Source organism: Anoplophora glabripennis, unplaced genomic scaffold (genome assembly GCF_000390285.2).
Source record: "Anoplophora glabripennis isolate ALB-LARVAE unplaced genomic scaffold, Agla_2.0 scaffold1443, whole genome shotgun sequence".
Classification (NCBI taxonomy): domain Eukaryota; kingdom Metazoa; phylum Arthropoda; class Insecta; order Coleoptera; family Cerambycidae; genus Anoplophora; species Anoplophora glabripennis.
In genome coordinates this window covers 1-19214 of record NW_019417517.1, presented here as the reverse complement: position 1 = coordinate 19214, position 19214 = coordinate 1, and the positions used below count along the sequence as shown (strand labels likewise).

General features: G+C 34.0%; 1 protein-coding gene across 1 annotated transcript; it reads right to left on the bottom strand.

Moving 5' to 3' along the window:
- Positions 1-1077: 1077 nt before the first annotated feature.
- Positions 1078-10157, bottom strand: LOC108915294 (LIM/homeobox protein Lhx3). The gene is made up of 7 exons (XM_023456371.1): positions 10061-10157; positions 7304-7478; positions 3065-3276; positions 2050-2233; positions 1594-1745; positions 1311-1508; positions 1078-1229 (listed from the first exon to the last, which is right to left on the bottom strand). The coding sequence occupies exons 1-7, from the start codon at positions 10155-10157 to the stop codon at positions 1078-1080; spliced, it is 1170 nt and encodes a 389-aa protein (XP_023312139.1).
- Positions 10158-19214: the final 9057 nt, after the last annotated feature.

Genomic DNA, 19214 nt, shown 5'->3' with positions numbered 1-19214 from the left:
GTTGATGTTTACTCGTGTACAAATTTTGACATTTTTATCTTTAGCCGNCTAACAAACTTGATATTGCAAGGAAAATCCAAGGAAAATATAGGAAAATACTTACAAGAAGAGACATACAAAATTCGGCAGATGTTATGCGTATTAACGGAAAGGAAGTAAAATGTGTTAAAACAAAAACGAAATGTCTGTTACTATAAATGTAAATATTAATGTTAATAAGTAAATAAATTAAATTTTATTCTTTCATTGTTCTACTAGTGAAATTAAGTTACTTTATTCCACTAGTGGATAAAGTATTACTTTAGACGGTTCATATGTGAGGATAAAAGTCCGATTATAAGGTGATATAAGGTGGATAAAATAATATAATTCATTGATTTACAGTATTCGAAATACCATAATTCTTTAACTTAATGGAAAAGAATATACTAGAGTATCCAAAATGGCTCCAGTATTTGGTGGGGAACAAATGGAACGAACCCAAAAACAGTATTAATAATTTATTTAAATAAATAATTTAATAAAACAATATTGAACAAAAATAAATAAATCGACGACTAGAATAGCAAAACAGACACCTATAATATATTTATATATCTTTCATTTTGTTAATCTTCTTGACTAGATCAGATACTTTACAGTACAGCTTATCTGGGACTAGCACAGCCAATTTCAAGGTAGGAAAAAACCACAAATTTGTACAATAACGGTTGAAATTGACTGCTCGTTTTGTGCACCTGACACTTCCAGTACATCCATCATGACGTCACAGTGCAATCGCCAGCGATTTTTTTCTTCAAAATTGACATAGAAAAAACTTTTTACTGTCTGTTTGAAATTTTTGCTTGTTCTTGGTAGAAAATTTAACATTTCCCTTGTAATATCCTGCGAAAACTTAAATATTGGTACCAAAAGTTCGATAATCTTTGAAATAAAGAGAATAAATCACTTCTCCTTTATGTCACTTTCCAAGACACACACATCCTCTGTCGATTAGACTGCAAATATAAACTTGAATATGTATACAAATACGACTGTCCTCTGGGGGAGTAACTTAAAGGGGGGCACATTGGGGGGTCAGTAGTGTGCGCTGGACGGTTCCCCTAGCCACGAATCGGGGCTCGGGGGGAAGTCTGGGTACCCCCGAGGGCTGCTGTCGTTGCTGATGTCAGTGTCGGCGCCGGGGGGCATGTTGTGGGGGAGAGGCAAACCTGGCGGGTGGCCTTGACCTATAAAATGTTTTATTTTAATCAAATTCTAACAAAGCCATGTATTTTGGAAAACAGGACTTTTAGAAATTCTATTTTTACCTAAACTAGCGTAGACTGAGAGTTGGTCTGGATATGAAGAGAAATGGTCATGACCATGAGGGGGAGTGTGCCCAGGTAGGTAGGAAGGAGAGGTAGCACCGTGCAGGAAGGAAGGTCTTCCTATTCCACTATGCGGCGACGAGCCATCCTGATCCATCCCCATATTTACAACTGTTCCATAGCTGTCATCACTGAGATCTGGAAATAACATTGCAACGAATATTACGGAGTGCCTCAGGGATGGAATTTAGGACTTCTCCAAAGTAAATTAAAACATGCTTACCGTGATGACTAAAACTGTCGAGATCCACTTTCATGTCGTCCTTGTCCAACAGCTTGTCGTGCCTAGGTGACGAACCTCCTTTCATCGATCTGAAGTACTGGCTCCATCTCGTCCTTCCCGCGTCCTTCTTTAGTCTTTTCTCCTTTGCTCTCCTGAAATTACGCCTACCATTACGGATAGAAGTATTGAGTGTCTTTCGATGACTTTAGTATATAGTATAAAAGGTTCAATCAACACCAAGACCAAGCATTACATTTTTTATATTAATTTTACCACATATCTTAGCTACACACCATAACGTTTTGTTACCGTTAATAAACACACTGTTTACATTACTCAATATTTTGTTGCGACTGATAAAATGGTTTTCTGTTAATTATATTAAATAGTAATGTCACCTAAAGTCACTACAAACGCATAAACACAATAAGGAACAAGTCGTGCGAAATTTCTTACCTATTTTGGAACCACACTTGAACCACCCTCATGTCCAGACCCGTATCTTGACTGAGTTGCTCCCTAACGTGCCTGGCGGGTTTCGGACTGTTGTTGTATGCCGTCTTCAGGGTCTCTAACTGTTTCGCCGTTATTGTCGTCCTCGGTCGCTTGTTGGGTTGGTCGCCGTCTAGGCATTCAGCAGCTAAAAATAAGATTAATTAAATTGTCATCACACACTTCACACATCACATCACAACTGACAATCCACACATCACACACACATTACACACATCATTCACACATCACAACTGACAATTTAAAATTGATGGCAACGTTGTCTATCGACAGTCGAAAATCGTCAAAAATAACCATGTCACCGAATGTAAAATTTGTCTCTTTCAGAATCCGGGCAAAACAAGAGTTGACCTTCAAATAACCTTGAAAATAAGCTAACTTTATTAAACAGACACCGGACTAGTCTATCATACATTGAATTTTTTTTCTTTGTCGTGGGGCAATTAAATATGCAGTATATGCTTATTCTTATGTGGATACACAGTGTCTGCAAGTGCCCCATTTTAAAGTATTACGTCAAGAGCGCCAGTCTGACGCCACCCGGACCTGTTGCATGGACAAAAAACAGACGCGGGACGCAACAGGGTTCCAGAAAAGGTCCACGACAGATTGGCGCCAAGGACCAAATACCTACGAACGACTCCACACCAAGGGGACTCTCCAGCGAATGCTCGCTCCGACAACACGTCTTTTTCACAAACTTTGTTTTTAATAAAAATACTTTTATATTTTACCGTTGAAACAGCATTTTATTTTGCTGCACACCGAAAGCAACCCTCACGTAGACGTAGTTCCATATTGTTAATGATTGATTGTTTTACCGAGTATTACATCTATTACTAATGAAGTGACGTCACGCGCGAAGCTTGCAGGCTTTGTGGTAATAGGCAGTAATGGTATATAAAGTGTAAAAGAGAGATATTGATTTTGGATTTTTGGTGATGAGGATGATGCCTACCTTTGGTCTTGGCAGCCTCGTAGTCGGGTTTGCAGACCAGCTTCCGGTCCTCCATTAGGTAGAACTCGTCGCCGGTGTTGAGCTGCCTGGCGCACATCACGCAGGAGAAGCATTGGAGGTGGTAGACGTTGTCCTGGGCCCTGCGGACGACCTGCGTGGGCGGGATCCCCAGCTCGCACCCGGCGCACTTCGTGCCAAACCGTCTGCACCCACAGCACGCCACACATACACAAGCTGCATTGTTACATCTGAACTACTCTACTTTAGAGGGCGCCGCTGTCGGAGCTACTGGCTCCTAGGCGGGCGCGGGTTTTAGACAACAGTTGAGGATGTTTTTTTTTTGAAGCGTCATTACAAGTATTGTTTCTGTTTTGTGACGAATGGTGTTAGTTATTTCAGTTGGTACCTGATTAACTGATCCGAAAAACTATGGAAAATCACCGTCAACTCGTATCTATAACCATATATCACATAGAGAATAAAATGTCATAAACAGCATATACAGGGTGTACCAAAGAATATGGTCGTCCCATTAACTGCGTATTTTCGATGACAAAATATAACGATTTAACCCTACTTATCTAAATAAAAAAATGCCTCCGTTAAAAGATACAGGGTGTTAAGCATGGTCGGGGTTTTAGGAGGTCCGGACCCCCCCCCCCCCCCGAGTATACGCCAGCGGTCTTCAAACTTTTACGACTTGCGGAACACGGGCAACATTTAAATCTTTTGAGGAACTCCGACCCCTAAAAAAATTTTTCACACAGTTTTTACTGACTATGTAATACATTTAGGTAACTGTGATTATTTATTGTTTACATTTTTTCCGTAGGACAAGTCTGCTGCGTGCACACGTGGTATGCATCAGATGTGTAGCGTCAGGTTAAGCGCTGTTGTCACATTGTGATGAAACTCCCCAATATTAATACTCGCTGTATTTTGAAAATTGTTAATCTTACGTCCCTATTATATACAACTTTTTTCTTCATTTATGATTACTCTATCTCATGTTGAAGTAATGACAGTCAAACTTCTTACACCCTGTATATGCATAGCTTAACTTGTGCGAACTTTAATGTTTATGTAATTTCTAATTGACTGAAATTGGCGTTTAGAATTCTACCTGTTTCTGCGTAAAGTCCGGGCAAAAATTACTTTTTTTTATACATTTTTGGACTCCTCCAAGAGAAAACTACGCCCATGGTGTTAAGAATGGCCTTTCAAAATTATTTTTCGCAATAAACTTCGTCAACTTTTCAACTAGTATAAGTTTGAAATTTAATAGCGGTACTTCTTGTGATTAACCAAATCGTCAAGGGTATTATTGTAAACGACCGACGCGACGCCTAACAAAAAACAAACATTAACGTACGCTTTCTCTCAATGTCAAAGCATGAAATTTTATTTAGAAAGGTTACTCATGACACTATCTTGTAAAACTCTTCTTTTTCGGGATAAATTCGATTTTATAAAGTCACGCAAAACTGTTACTTAAGTGCAATTCGTTTATATGCGGCTATCTTTAACGTTGTATGTTCAAAAATCGAATTTATGTCGAAAACGAAGAGTTTTATGAAAAATGATAAAGAGTAAAAAAATATTCTTAATAAAATTTTACACTGCAACATTCATAAATTGTATATCAGAAAAAATGTTCTACGTCTATCTTTTAGGCATCGTTTACAATAATATACTTGAGGACTTGGATATCGTATCCCCTCAAAATTACGAAAAAATAATTTTAAAAGTACAATTTAAACACCCTCTATCTTTTAAGGGAGGTATTTTTGTATATAGGTAAGTATGATTAAATCGTCATATTTTGTCCCCGAAAATGTGCAGTTAATAGGATGACCTGCCTTTTATTTACACCCGGTATATTACAACTGGGATAGAACAGTCTAAATTATGTGCTTTCAATTTCTCTTATTATTTGCAGAAGCCACATCGCAGATGCATTCATTCATTTTGAAAGGGCTTCGCCTTTGGCTCACTTCCAGTTAAAAACAAATTAGGACTGATTTGGTTTCGGGACGGAAAAGGTTTCAAAAGTAATTTAGAAAATTAATGTGTGGGCCGATGCACGACGAGGCGGAAAATGATATTGAAATTAAAGAAAAAGAATACTATAAAACTTGAACTTCAGATATCGAAGTTAATAAAGCTATCAATGACAGCAAAGTGGTTACATTTATTGGAACTTTTAACTAAAGTATATAATTAACTGACAATTGTTTTTTGAAATGCATCTGTTGTGTTTGCCCTGTACAGGGTGTTCAGTAAGGAATATTATATACTTCAAGAGTAGCTTTAGGTCGAAATAACCCGCATTAGATTAAAGTATCTTAAAACAAATTTGCTTTCATGAAAAGTTATCACCCTTAGTTATAATTTTTCTTTTTTTTGAGATAATTTCATAACTTCAATCTTCAATAGTCTTTTGTTTTTCGCCATATTTTTGGGATTTTGGTAGAGCAAAATAGCAATTTTTATGTGATAAGGAAAACATTCTCTGTTTCTCAAAAGAGGGGGAAGAGGTGGGTGGAAAATACTGATGTACTGATTTTCACTGACGATTCAATTTTGACTAAATTCCAGATGTTATTTTAAAAACAAATATTTACAAGATTTCTATAACACACATAAACAATAATCACACTGTAACCTGTTCTTAAAATGGCCTTTTTATTCACATTCTTAACTTTATTATTAAAGAATTCACATTTTTAAACTGTGCACGATTTCACTGTCTGAAAAATATTGTACTTAAAAACAATTTATACCATATCCTGCCAAATTGTAGAACAATATCTTACCGACGTTAATATTTCCACAATGCAATGGCCAGCCAGAAGCCCTGATCTGAATCACTTAGAGGATATCAGGGATATAATGGGCAAACAGCCTAGGGAAGTTTTCTTTGTCCAATCAGACAACAAGCACCTTAGTCAAAGGTTACGAGAAATATGGGAAAACATCGACCAAGATCTTATTAGGACTCCAATTTCAATGAGCCGTTGAAGGAACACTGAACGTTAGACCTTTTGATCTCTTGTCAGGTCCTGCTATTCCAGTCCTTAGTTTTACTTTCCTAGTAAGTTTAAGTTAACTTTTTGCTCAGGTTGATAAGTATAATAGTTTTTAGGTAATACAATCCTGCATAGTTATAAACATGTGTATCTGCTTTAAATTACAAAAATAAAAAGGTGACTCAAATCAGGGTATTTTAAGAACAGATCAAGTTAAAAAAAATCATCTTAATCGCAAAAATGAGTCAGAAAATACTGAACATTTTAGACTTTTTAGAAACTTCAGGTGATGGGTTATCTTCTTTCACCAGTGTATTTAGTAAACCTATGTTTTCATTAAATAAAACATGTTCTATAGTACAGGATTAGAATGATATCAGGTTTGACAGATCTATCTCTAATAATAAACTTTATTTTATTTTATTAGCCACATCTCTAAGACTCGCCATTCAGATAGACCTATCAAATCTTAGTCAGTTGAATATTAAAAAGCCCCTATATCCAAATATGAAAAAATATATAGTGTTCTGTCAAAAAATATATAGGCTGATTCAAAATTCAATATAAAGAATTTAGAGGCGCATTTTCGAGATAAAAATAAGACTTTTTTCCTGAGTTCAAAATAAATTTAAACATTTTTCATTGTAAATAGTTATAAAATTTGAAAATATAGTGTGTATGTAATTCTTCATCAACGTCAGTATTCAGGGTAGCAAAAAAGTCGCCCTCTACAAGCAGCGTCAAAAGTAATGACATTTAAATTTAGCATCCTAAAAAACCTCCGAACCTCATGTTTTTTTTGTCAAACGTTCAAATCTATTTGGAAATTATTCCTAAAAAAATCGAAAAAAATAAAAATCTTTAATATCCTGTATATCGAAAACTATGAATTTGTAGACTCACATTTATAGTAAAAAAAGTCTTATTTTGACTTAAAAAAAACGCCATTAAATTTTTTGTACTGAATTTTGAATCAGTCTGTATAAAGGCTTGGAACTTTGGCCCGTACCATTTTTTTTTCTAAGTAAAAAAGAAAAAAAGATAACGAGATAAAATTTTATAATTAATAGGTATTTGAAGTATGTAATATTTTGTACTGGGCACTCTGTCTAACAGTTCACAACTTAAATTTTCATCCAAGTGCATTATTTATGACAGAATTATTTTCTTTCCTACATTTAATTTCCGTCGGGGTAGATCTGATGCTTACTTGAAAAAATCGTCCTTGCAGTAGAGTTGACCGTTCCTGGCGAAACACTTATCAGTAAGCTGCACTCGACAGTCACTGCACTGGAGACACTTCGCGTGCCAAGTTCTATCCGCCACTTTAAGGATGAACCGGTCCAATATCAACTCGTGGCAGCCGCCACATTTCGGTATGGTCGCTGGAACAGAGACAGATGTTCAGTTACGTAGAATTAAGGATTAGAGTGGAGCAACAGATTAGAGCTTTGGTGGATCTCAAATTAAATCGTTTAACCGAAATTTTGTCTAAATACGATAAACGGTTTTAAGTGAACATGTAAGGGGTGTTGAAAAATTGTACCTCATACACTCGATAAGGTTAATTTGGTAATATGTCGCGTGGACTGTGATGTATCTATAAGAAAAAAATTGATGTAGTTCGAAGATCTTTCTGTGAACAAAATTTAAGTAATGTGTTGATAAACATAAAAAAATATAGTTAGAAAAATAGCAGCAGACACTAAAACACAATATGGTAATTCAATTCAAACTTAAATTTATAAATTACAAGAAATTTTGTTGAATTTTGAAAGCTTGCATTTAAAAAAATGTTTAGAAGACCACGAAAATACAGGGGCAGTAGTTTTAAATTACGATGAGAAACCGAACGAAAAAATATGAAACCTTACTTTGAAACAAAACATTTTATGTAATAGTGTTTTTCAAAACGACAACAAACTTTGTGAAGTGCTCTATATACAGGGTGATTCACAAATGGTGACCAAAAATGAAACCTCGTATTCTTTGGTGAATTTTAAGGGTAGTATTTCCTGTAAAATTTTTATCTAGGATGCTTCGTTAAAAAATACAGGGTGCTAAACTTCAATAAATATTTTTAATTTTTTAAAATAATTTAGAAACTAGTAAGTGAAATAATTTGAAATTGGGTATTGGTATTTATGTAAGCATTGTCCAAAATCACTTACTAGTTTTTAAATTATTTAAAAAAATTAAAAATATTTTTTGAAGTTTAACACCCTGTTTCTTTGTAACAAAGCGTCCTAGATAAAAATTTTATAGGAAAGACTCTCCTTAAAATTCACCAAAGAATACGTGGTTTCATTTTTGGTCACCATTTATGAATCACCCTGTATAATGATGTGTATTTTGTATGTCATATGTGTCTGCTTTTTATTAATAATCCTTGGCTGACTTTGGCGTAAAGGTTTTTTCAATAATTTCTTAAATTTTGTTCACAGGCGGAAAAATATCTAATAAAGAAAAAAAACAGTGCCATAAATAAATAAATTGAAACTGTTTATTGAGACGACTATGGAAATATTAGCAGTAAGTTTGTTTTGATTTTAATAAATGTCAAATATTGTTTCTGTGATAATTATCAGCTATGGTTTTATTGCTGTTTGCAACAAGGACTGTTGCTTTAGTGCAAGACCGAACATCACATTATATTATACTACAGGGCGATTCCAGATACAGCGTTCAGAAAGCTGTAGAACAGAGGAAATATTCGACATTTGTCAAAGTCAGAATTTAAACTTGCTATGAACATTCATATCCATAGCCACTACAATAAATAATTTCAAAATTATGACTGTCAGTTTAAATTAAGATTATATTCAAAATTTTCAATTTTTTCAGCAAGTAATCGAATCTCATGAAGGTATGACGACAATGTTACGTTTAGAAAAAGTAAGTTAGGAATACCTTATTCACTCTTTTTAAAGAAATTGAGTTTAGTTAACAACACAGAATCATTCTACAGGTTGTTTTAAAGATGTGACAAAAATGGGATGAACATTCCTTCCTCCTGAAAGTTGTAAATTCTTTTCGCGAAATTCAAAGCATGGACTGATAATTTTATCTTCAGCTTGAGCTACAGAAAAAATATAGCTTGTTAAACTCGATATCTTGAATGGATAGATTTTATAACTAAAATACTATATTTCTTATATTTTAATTTTAAATTTTGCATACATTTATAAAAATAAGAATGTTGATATAATACAAAGCTTGTAAAACATGTGTCAAATTCAGTTAATTCCAACAAAAGTAACAATTTCATTAATTTGGATCACAATGAAAGAAAAATTGAAGCGGTTGAGGGTTTCTTTGGGATACTTTGAGGTTAAAAAAAAAATGAAAATATACTTATTGTTAGTCTATCCATTATTTAAAGGTTATCTCAACTCAAGTTTAACGATTAAATATCCCATTTTTTATTCAAGTTTCTTGCATCTATATTTTTTTATTATAAAAAAACGAAAAGAATCACTTGTACAGAATACTTTGAAGTTTTCAAAACCGTGCTTAGATTTTCTGTACGATCATCAGTTCAATTATTATCAAAGCCAAAGAGGTTATTTTTGTTTTGACTGAAGATAATTCCGTGATAAATCATCCTACAAAGCACTTAAACAGCTGAATCAAACTAAAAGATCTGATAGGTGGGACTGCCAAAAAAATTATTGAAGCCCGTGGAACTTTCGAAAGGAAAGTAAACATTTTAAATTTTTTTCGATGGATTTCTCATAATTTTTTAAAAGTGGTTAACGTTAAAAAATTTTTACTTTCAGGTCCTGAAACTGGAAATTCCAAGCTTCAAATTTCAGTTTTTTTTATTGATTTACAAATATATTTCGCCATGTTACAGCCTTTAGAAAATTAACTAAAAATTTTTTTTTTTTATTAAATTTTTGTGACTAGTTTATTTGATGTCAAATTAAAAAAAAATCAAACACAAACAATTAAGTTAAACACTTACACAGCAGCATGTCCGGTATATCGTCGATGGAAATCGGCGGCACCCTAAACATCTCAATATCCAACCCGTTTTTCTCGTCCCTGCCCGCACTGATCATGTTTCCCGCACTCCCGGCCTGCTGCGACCCTTCGGCTACCCGCGTCCGACTGACGTACGGATCGCAGTGTGCGCCGTCGCGACGTCTCGACTCTATCGACTGCCGGCCGCCCACCGGCGATGACAGCGCCAGGATTTGTGCCGTTTCGCGACGCTCCCTTGTTTTTCAGAGCGAGGTTCTGATTGGCGCGCGAGAGGGTGGCCCCTCCCTCCAGCCCGAAGCGCGGGACGGGGATCGGCCCCCGCGCGTGGGGTTGTTTGTGTACAGGGTGATGTCGGCGTGGCGGGCGGCGGGCCTCTGTTATTGAGATAAATGCGCTACATTAAAATTGCTGCTATTAAGTTTTCAGCGGAGTAGGCTGGCAGGTGTTGATTAAAGCCATTTTTATTATTTCGCCGCAGGAAAATTTATCAAAGCCTTGGTTTTTGAATTTGGTGGAACAAAATGAAAAAAATTTGAAAGCAAGTAAAGCAGTGTTTTCGAAAGATAAGGCAAATATGTGTAATTTTTATTTTGTTTGTAATAAGTCAACCCCTGTTTCCCCTGAACCCTGTGAACCTTGTTTAGTTGAACTGAAAAATGTTCATTATTGCATATACACTGTGTCCCAAAATAATGGAACAAAGTTCATATTTCTTTCCAGTTCAGATTTTAAAAAAATCGCTGAAACAGGAAACAGGTCAATTAGTAAATAGAAATTGTCACTTTTCTACAATATTTTCTATTTTTTTTTTGAGCCAAGTTTGACCTATAACATTACCGATAATTTTTTTTAACAGGACGCTCTATATTTTAGAATATAAATAGATAGCCATCTAAACACGAATTTAGTGATATAAGGTTATACTTACTTTTTTGTCATAGTTGTCAAACAAATGTAAAAAATTGTTATTTATGTCGTGACATCCTTAAAAACCTAACGTCTTACAACAACTATGGGCAGATGACACAGACAAGATTACAATTTTGCGAGGAAATTAGAAATTTATTTGAAAGACAAGTCAACTTAAAAAATCACATAATTTTCATTGACGAAGCAATTTTTTGCTTAAAAGGAACCATGAACAGACAAAGTACTAGGTTTTGGAGCCCAGAAAATCAGCATCGGATGTAAGAAAAACATACACAACGGCCGGAAAAAGTGAATGATCGGGCTGGAATAGTAGGAAATCGCATATCGGGTCCTTATTTCTTTGAGGGCAATTGACAGGCGATATTTATTTGGATTTTTTGCGTTTTCAGCTGATTCCAGCCCTGGAATTAATTTTTCGTCTTAGAAACTATAAAATATAAAGCGTGCTATTAAAAAAAATGTCGATAATGTTATAGGTCTTTCAATCATGGCTCAAAAAAATAGAAAATATTGCAGAAAAGTGACAATTTCTATTTACTAATAGACCTGTTTCAGATTTTTTTAAATTACACCTGGAATAAAAATATGAATTTTGTTCCATAATTTTGGGACACAGATAAATATAGAATAGAATATTTTGTCGCTAGTCTCTTGTCATGTGGTCTGATGTCTAAGTTTATATTAACTTTGTCCAGAAAACGTCCTGTTTTCGGGATATGGTCCTTCAATAAAAAACATTTTCTTAAATTTTCAAGAACGTGTAACTATAGCTTCACGAAATTTGATACAGCAATATCTATATACCCGCCACGCCACATATTAATGAAAATGTTTTACTCCTTTAAAATTTTCATGAATTTAGAAATTTTGATGTAAGTTTTTATAACAGAAACTTCAGTTTTTCAATTGAATTTTATGAATGATTAAAACGAAATAACTGATTTTGAATAAGTCTGATGTATAAAAAAATAAATACAAATTCAACATAAAAAAAATATGTAAACATTGTTGCAGAATTACAAGAAATAACGAACATCTTAGAAATTAGTTTTTAAAGTGTCTGCCATTTTTTAGAGAAACAACCTTTTTTCTTATTTCAAAATTAATATTTTACGTAAAGCTTCGTTAAACTTAACTTCAAGATTTTCTGTTATTTTCATTTACTTAAGTCTTATGCTAATGTTATATTATGTCGACATATTTTTTAAAATTTAATTCGTGTTTTTTAATTATATTTCGTATATGAATCTTGCCCAAACTTAGTTATTTCGTTGTTTTAACCTATTAACTAAAATTCATTTAAAAATCTATAGTTCCTGATGCAAAACAAAAAGAAAGTTCAATCATTAATATTCAATTTATTCTGATATTATTTAATGAATATCTGGGGGTTATAGAATTCGTATGTAAATAGATCAAGACGATTTCAGCAACGTTTCAGTGTCAACGTTTGGGATAATATTTCGAACAATAATTTACTGCTTGTGTATATTATAAACGATCGTTTAAACACAGATCTGTATACAACTTTCTTGATTTCATTGATGACGTAGGGCTTAATATTGTTCAAAATATATGGTATCAGCACGATAGTGCACCACCACACAGAGGGAGGACAAGTAAGTGCTTGGTTAAATGATCATTTCCCAAATAAATGGATAGCTCAACAAGGTCCAATAACATGGCCACTGCGTTTCCCAGATCTAAATCCTTTGGACTTTTATTATTTATGGGGACATATGATGCAGCTTGCCTACTGTGTTGAAATCACTACCCGCCAACAGTTACTTGAAAGAATTCAGGATGCAGCTAATCAGATAAGAAATGATCCAAATCTCATCCGTCGAGTGACGGGATCTTTAGTTCACCGATGGGAGGCTTGCATTTGAGCCGATGGTAGACATTCTGAACAATTTTTATAGTCGTCAGATTTGTTAATTTGGTTAATAAAGAACTAATGTGCAACATTAGTGTTAGTGTTTTGTTGAAACTTACCCTAAAATAACGTCGGAGATTTTTCAAGTAGTTCCCGTAGATAACCGTAACCCAATAAAAAAATTAGAAACTAGAACACGGAAGTCATTGGTTTATAAAAATTTATATTCGGTTTCTAGACAACGGTACGTTCTCTATCTTTTACTGTTCTTTGAGATGCAATACACTTTTTTTACAGACTCAATATCTTAAATGAAGGAAAAAATAGCAACAAAACAATTTTCACATATAAATTGTTGACTTAACTGTAAGTTAAAATGAAAATACCTTCATTTTCTTCTCTTCCTTAGCAGTTTGAAACCGGGGAGAAATCTTTTACGAGCAAGGAGGATATAAAATTTCCCCGGGACGTAAACATATAATTTTTACGATAGCCGATATATTTTTATTGTCTATCGGGGAAGTTATGAGATTTTTTATTTGCTCGTCAGGATCGTGATGGGGTCAGGCTTGTGGGGGTATTCGAGGATCTCGGTATCCATCATGGGACTTGTTTTACTGTTTCAAACGCTTTTCGGTGGAAGTGTATGAAACTAATATCAAAGCGTTTCCTACAGTTACAAAGTTCTGCGAAGGATATTATTGAAGAAAACAATAACTTTGTTAGTGGAGATATGAGAGCTCGTTTTGCTTCAATTGTGATGAAATATAGAGATTTTGCTTGTGGAAGTAACGAAAGGTTCTTTTTCTACAATGAAAAAAATCATTCTCTAATATTAAACTAACTTGTACATTCAGGTATTATTCTGACATTGGCATTTTTGTAGAATTGAGTTTGAGTATTAGAAGTTTTATAGTAATTAGTTTAAATTAAATAAACAGTAAGTAAATCTTACACATTTCAAGACTGTGTAATATTCATCTTCATAAATTGTAAATGTTAAATAAAATTTTACTAGGTACAAATACACTAAAAATAAGTACATATTCATTTTGAAATTAATACACCGTCATCAATTACCAGTAAACTTATAAAAAATGTTAACAAGAAACGAACTTATTTATTTTTAATATTAATTAGTTTTATTTGAACGAAACCTATTTAATTCTATCTCATACCACCTTGTCTGTTGTTTTCCGCACTGCTAGACAATTTGTCAACAACTGAAAGAGTGACCGCAAAATCCGCCTGTTTTTGAGACTTTGACAGAGGCGACAGGAAAAATCCTAAAAATATTCTAAAAATATCCAAAAACTCATGAAAAATGAGAAAACTTTCAGTTTTTCGAAAAGTTTCGAAAATCACCCTTATTAAGGTGTTCAAAAGATAAAAAGAGTGAACAAATTAAGAATCATCAATAGTTGTAAAACCCCAAATATTTCTATGTTGTTATCAAAATAATATTTTTTCACATTATTTACAATTATTGTATATTTGGGGGATGATTTTACCCCTTGAGAGGGATGACTATTTTTGAAAATGATTGATAATGTATGGGAGTAGTTGTGTATAAATTATTCTAATGAATGTATTTCGAAACATTATTTTTTTCATGCATTATAATTGTTTTATGTACTTTGGTTGAACTTAGAGGTGGTTTTACCCTCATTTAGGGGTATTTTCCTTGAGATCTATTGATTGTGGGTTATTAACGGTTCAATTATCACGTATAAAAAAAGAAGAAAAAAAATTGTAACTAATATATTTTTTGCATTTTTAGGCGTTTAGGGGATGATTTCACCCCTTTAGAGATATTATGGTTTGATTTTCAATCCAGACAAGACCGTATCAAATACGAAATTAGATATTTTCACGTTACGTTCATAATATTATTCTGTTAACAACATAAAAATATTTGGGGTTTTACAACTGTTGATGATTTATTAATTTGTTCACTTTTTTTGTCTTTTCAACCCCTAAATAAAGGTGATTTTCGAAAATTTTCGAAAAACTGAAAGTGATGCTCATTTTCATTTTTCATGACGAGTATTTGGATATTTTTAGAATATTTTTAGGATGTTCCCTGTCGCCTCTATCAAAGTCTCAAAAACAGGCGGAAAAATGGCTTTTTTTGCGGTCACTCTTTATGGCCGGTCGCCCAGTGCGGCTGTGCTTGGGCGCCGTTTACCCACGCGCGCATTCTTCAACCGGGCTTATACATTTCTACCATCTCCACTTTTAGTTCGACCAGATCTGTATGCTCTTGATCCGGGTGACGCCGTGCAACGTGTACAATTTTGTGAAACGATGTTAGTGCCATACCAAGAAGATCCACAATTTTTGCAACATATTATTTGGACAGACGAGTCAAAATTTAGGAGAGAAGGTATTTTTAATAGACATAATACTCATTTGTGGTCATTTGAAAATCCTCATGTTATCCGAGAAAGAAACTTTCAAAATAAATTTAGCGTAAAGTTGTTTGTCTAATTAAAGATAACCAAATTTCCTACCATATCTACGAAGAAAATAAATTAATATGTATAAAGTAAATAAATTTTATTTACTTTATACATATTATTTTTTTTTTAAATCGCGTATTCGTATTCTATTCATTTTCCTCTCTTCTCTTAAAATTAATGACATCGACTGAATCACCCTGTATATAGAAAATGAACAAATTTATCTTGTCAACAAGTTTCAGATGCGCAGTGGCAACGTTACCAGAATAGCACCGGAGCTCAAGCGGTAAATATCGGTACAGTCTCAAGAAAAAGTTGTTTTTATCAAACTTTAGACCAGCGGTATTCAAACTGTATTCCGCTGAACGTTGGGGTTCCCCACAACCTCTCTGGTGGTTCCAAGACTCAGTCAAAAATTCAACACTTTGAAAAAAAAATCGAAATGTTGGCCGTAAAAGTTTGTAGACCGCTGCTCTAGACAATCAATTACGCCGTTCACTTGTATCTACGCAGTTTTATCTTCGAAAAACACCATATACAACCTTTCTATACACTTTTCAATGCTAGTAAATTCCTGGAGTATCTTTTACAGCCTGCCATAAAGTATGCATCAATTAAAAAGCCGTCGAAAACTTCGCCGACCTCTCTCGGCGCGCGTAATATGCACCTAATTACGGCAGAGTGCGGGGCGCTGATCCGACCACTTGGCAAATAAACGGGGTTAACAGCGGCCGCCGCCACATCTATGAATAAGTAACGCGCCCGGTCGGGCGGGGGGAGACATTTACTAAATGGACGGGATTACCGGGATGTCACCCCACGGAGATGCAGGCCACCGCGGCCCGTTCAGCGCTTAAATGTATCGACTAATGGACCAGATTAGACGGGTGGCGGTGCAGTGGTGCAGGGGATGGGGATGATGGATCGCCGCTGTCGGATTTTATTGGCGGCGGGTTGTTTTCATCGATGTTTTAATGCACTTTGGGAGCAGGGGAGAGAGGTGGAGATTCGGACACCGTTTTCAATGTAAGAAATTGTGAAATCGTTGAAATTTCACTAATGTTTCCAATCCACACCAGGAAGTTAGCTGTGAAGTCCAAAATATATTAAAAAACACAGAATACTGCATGTCTGAGGACATTGAGCTTAATATCCAAGTCACCTAAATGGCGCTGGAGAATTAAAATTTTCACCGATCTTTCGAGTTTCGCATAGAAGTGATCGACGGACCTCAAAACCACTTCACTTCAATCAAATCAGGCGGCGCTTTCGAGACCAGTATTTCAAATTTTTCTAGAAAAATACGCAGAAATCGCTCAATGACCATCAAATACACCATCCAACATTGCGAGGTAGTTGAAACCAAAGGCAGAGCCACTTTGATGATGACGGATCAAAATTGCCTCAAGAAAGGCAGAAATTCCTCCTTCCAAGAGCGACCGAAATTCTCGAAAACACACAAAGGGAATTTGGTGGTGACATCAAGCGTTGCGATTGAATGTCGACTCTGATCATCTGCAAATTTTTAACCAAGACCAAAGTAGTACTGGTTTAATTGTCGCTGCATTTTGTACAGTATATTGCATGTAATCAAACCAAAATTACGCACATTCAGTCAACATTTTATAGGTATTCAATACAAAACAATATTGTTTGTACTAAGGATTCTGAGCCCGATAAAATACTTAACCTCTTTTTAGAAAATTATTAGCCCAACCGAGGCTAATGCTTCTACATGATAATGCGGTATTTAGATTCAATATTAAATTAATTTACAGTCGATGTCTGTCTACGCCAATGAGATCCAGAGTGATGAAAACGAGAGCTTGGGATGGAGTAGGGACGAGAACGTAGCAAAACAAGTGCATCCAATTCAATTAGCATGCCGAAATAACACCAATCTGGCCGTAGGGTTTCTGATGGATTTGTATTGTAGCGGCCTCATTTCGTACAAGGCAAATATTTGTCATCTGGTACGTTCAAGTAATGTGATGGATCGTCCCGCCCGATTAAATTTTAATGTATGCCCGAATTTCAAACAGAATTAAGTACAATAATCCAGGTACAAACTTCATTTGAATATAAAATTATTCATTAGATTAACGTACCCTTAAACTACTAGAACTAGAAACAACTAGAAAAAATATATTGGACTAATGTTAAAGTTAAAATTCAAAATGCAGTTTTATGAACTCATTTTCGAACAATTTGTTGCTTTTTAGATGTCATACTTATATTACGTCCGCAAATACTTCACGAACTTAACTACTTCACATCTATGTACTTATAATTGGACAAAATGAATCAGAGGTTGTGAAGTAAATGTGGATGTGAAGTAAAAGTGGATGTGAAGTAAAAGTGCATGTGATGTAAAAGTGGATGTGAAGTAAAAGTGGATGTGATGTAAAAGTGGATGTGATGTAAAAGTGGATGTGATGTAAAAGTGGATGTGAAGTAAAAGTGGATGTGGAGTTATAAAGTCGGTGCCAGTTCTCGAGGTTGTAAAAGAATATAACAACTAAAAGTGACAATCAGAGACTAACAAAACTAAATGATTAGCATCGACAGAAAAATTGTATACGTTGCCATTACCTACATTTTCATAGCCCTCCCAACTTGTTCTAGAAGCAAACTTATCCATAACAATGCAACTTTTTGATCTCGGTACATAACAATACTTAACACATGGGTAATGCCCTACTATTAACTCTGTTGCTTTTTAAAACATTGAGATGGAAGTTTTCGTAGACTTTTATTCTGCTCCGGTGCATGTTTCTTTTAGTTTTAACACAAAAAATATGCTCTAAATATTCTATGGATCACTTATTTGCTTCTTACATATTTTCAACTCAAAATTTAGATTTAGAGTTTGATTTACGAGATACTGCAACTTTTTTGGATAAGTTATACTGTCTCATTTGCTGTTTGCCAACTTCTTTTAATTAAGAAACTAAGCTTTACAATGTTCTTACGGATTTGGATATGTTTCTGCATGTTGTCCAACAGCTAAATTATCTTTGTAATTTTAATTTCTTTTTACTATTTAAATTGAATTAAAATTTCCTTTTTCAAGTAGTGCTGTAGTTTTCACATCCTTAAATTCAGTGTTGCCAATTGCTGTGCAATCGTACATATTGTGTGGAACTTAAAACAGTAGTGTGGAATATTTGAGGAGCAATTTCGTGTGAAATTTTACATAATTAATCGATAACTATCTTCTTTTTCACAATAATATTATTTTTAATTTGCGATTTAAATCAAATGTTAATGAAAGGCTTTTAGTTTTTGGTATCTGCTAGTTTTTTAATTTCTGTTAAAACAGTTGACAGTTGATAATTCATATCAATGGAAATTTCTAACGCCCCGTGCAAGGCTTTATTATTCTATACGATTTCCTTGTAATAAGGTAATCTTCACTGTTGAATTCTTGGAAAATTTGTGTGAATAACTTTTTAGACTGTAAAAAAAATTATGTTTGGATGATACATATTTTTTTAAATGTACTATAAACTATACATTTGTCAATTATTATTTATATTTTTTCTAAAATTGCAGACCTGAATGTTATTAAAATTGGATTTATTGAAATATGATATAAAATTTAACTAATTTCAGTATAATTATTATCAGTTGTACAATAAAACATATACGAATATATAAAGGGAATAATATGTTTAATTTATTTTACATGTAAATATGATAGTTCATTGTAAATTACATACATATAAAATAATTTTTTATATTATGTAATAATATTAATAATTAATAAAGCATGAAATATAACATTGGAGCTTTAGTAACCATGTTCAATTGTTTAATTAATTCAATTATTTATGCACCTGTAAAAAGTAATTATTTTAATTTAT

Excerpts from the sequence above, each read along its gene's own strand:
- LOC108915294 (XM_023456371.1), bottom strand. The coding sequence starts at position 10,157 with ATGATCAGTGCGGGCAGGGACGAGAAAAACGGGTTGGATATTGAGATG. Across the intron at positions 7,479-10,060 it reads TATACCGGACATGCTGCTGT|CGACCATACCGAAATGTGGC; the intron begins GTAAGTGTTTAA and ends TCTCTGTTCCAG. Across the intron at positions 1,509-1,593 it reads CGACAGTTTTAGTCATCACG|ATCTCAGTGATGACAGCTAT; the intron begins GTAAGCATGTTT and ends TGTTATTTCCAG.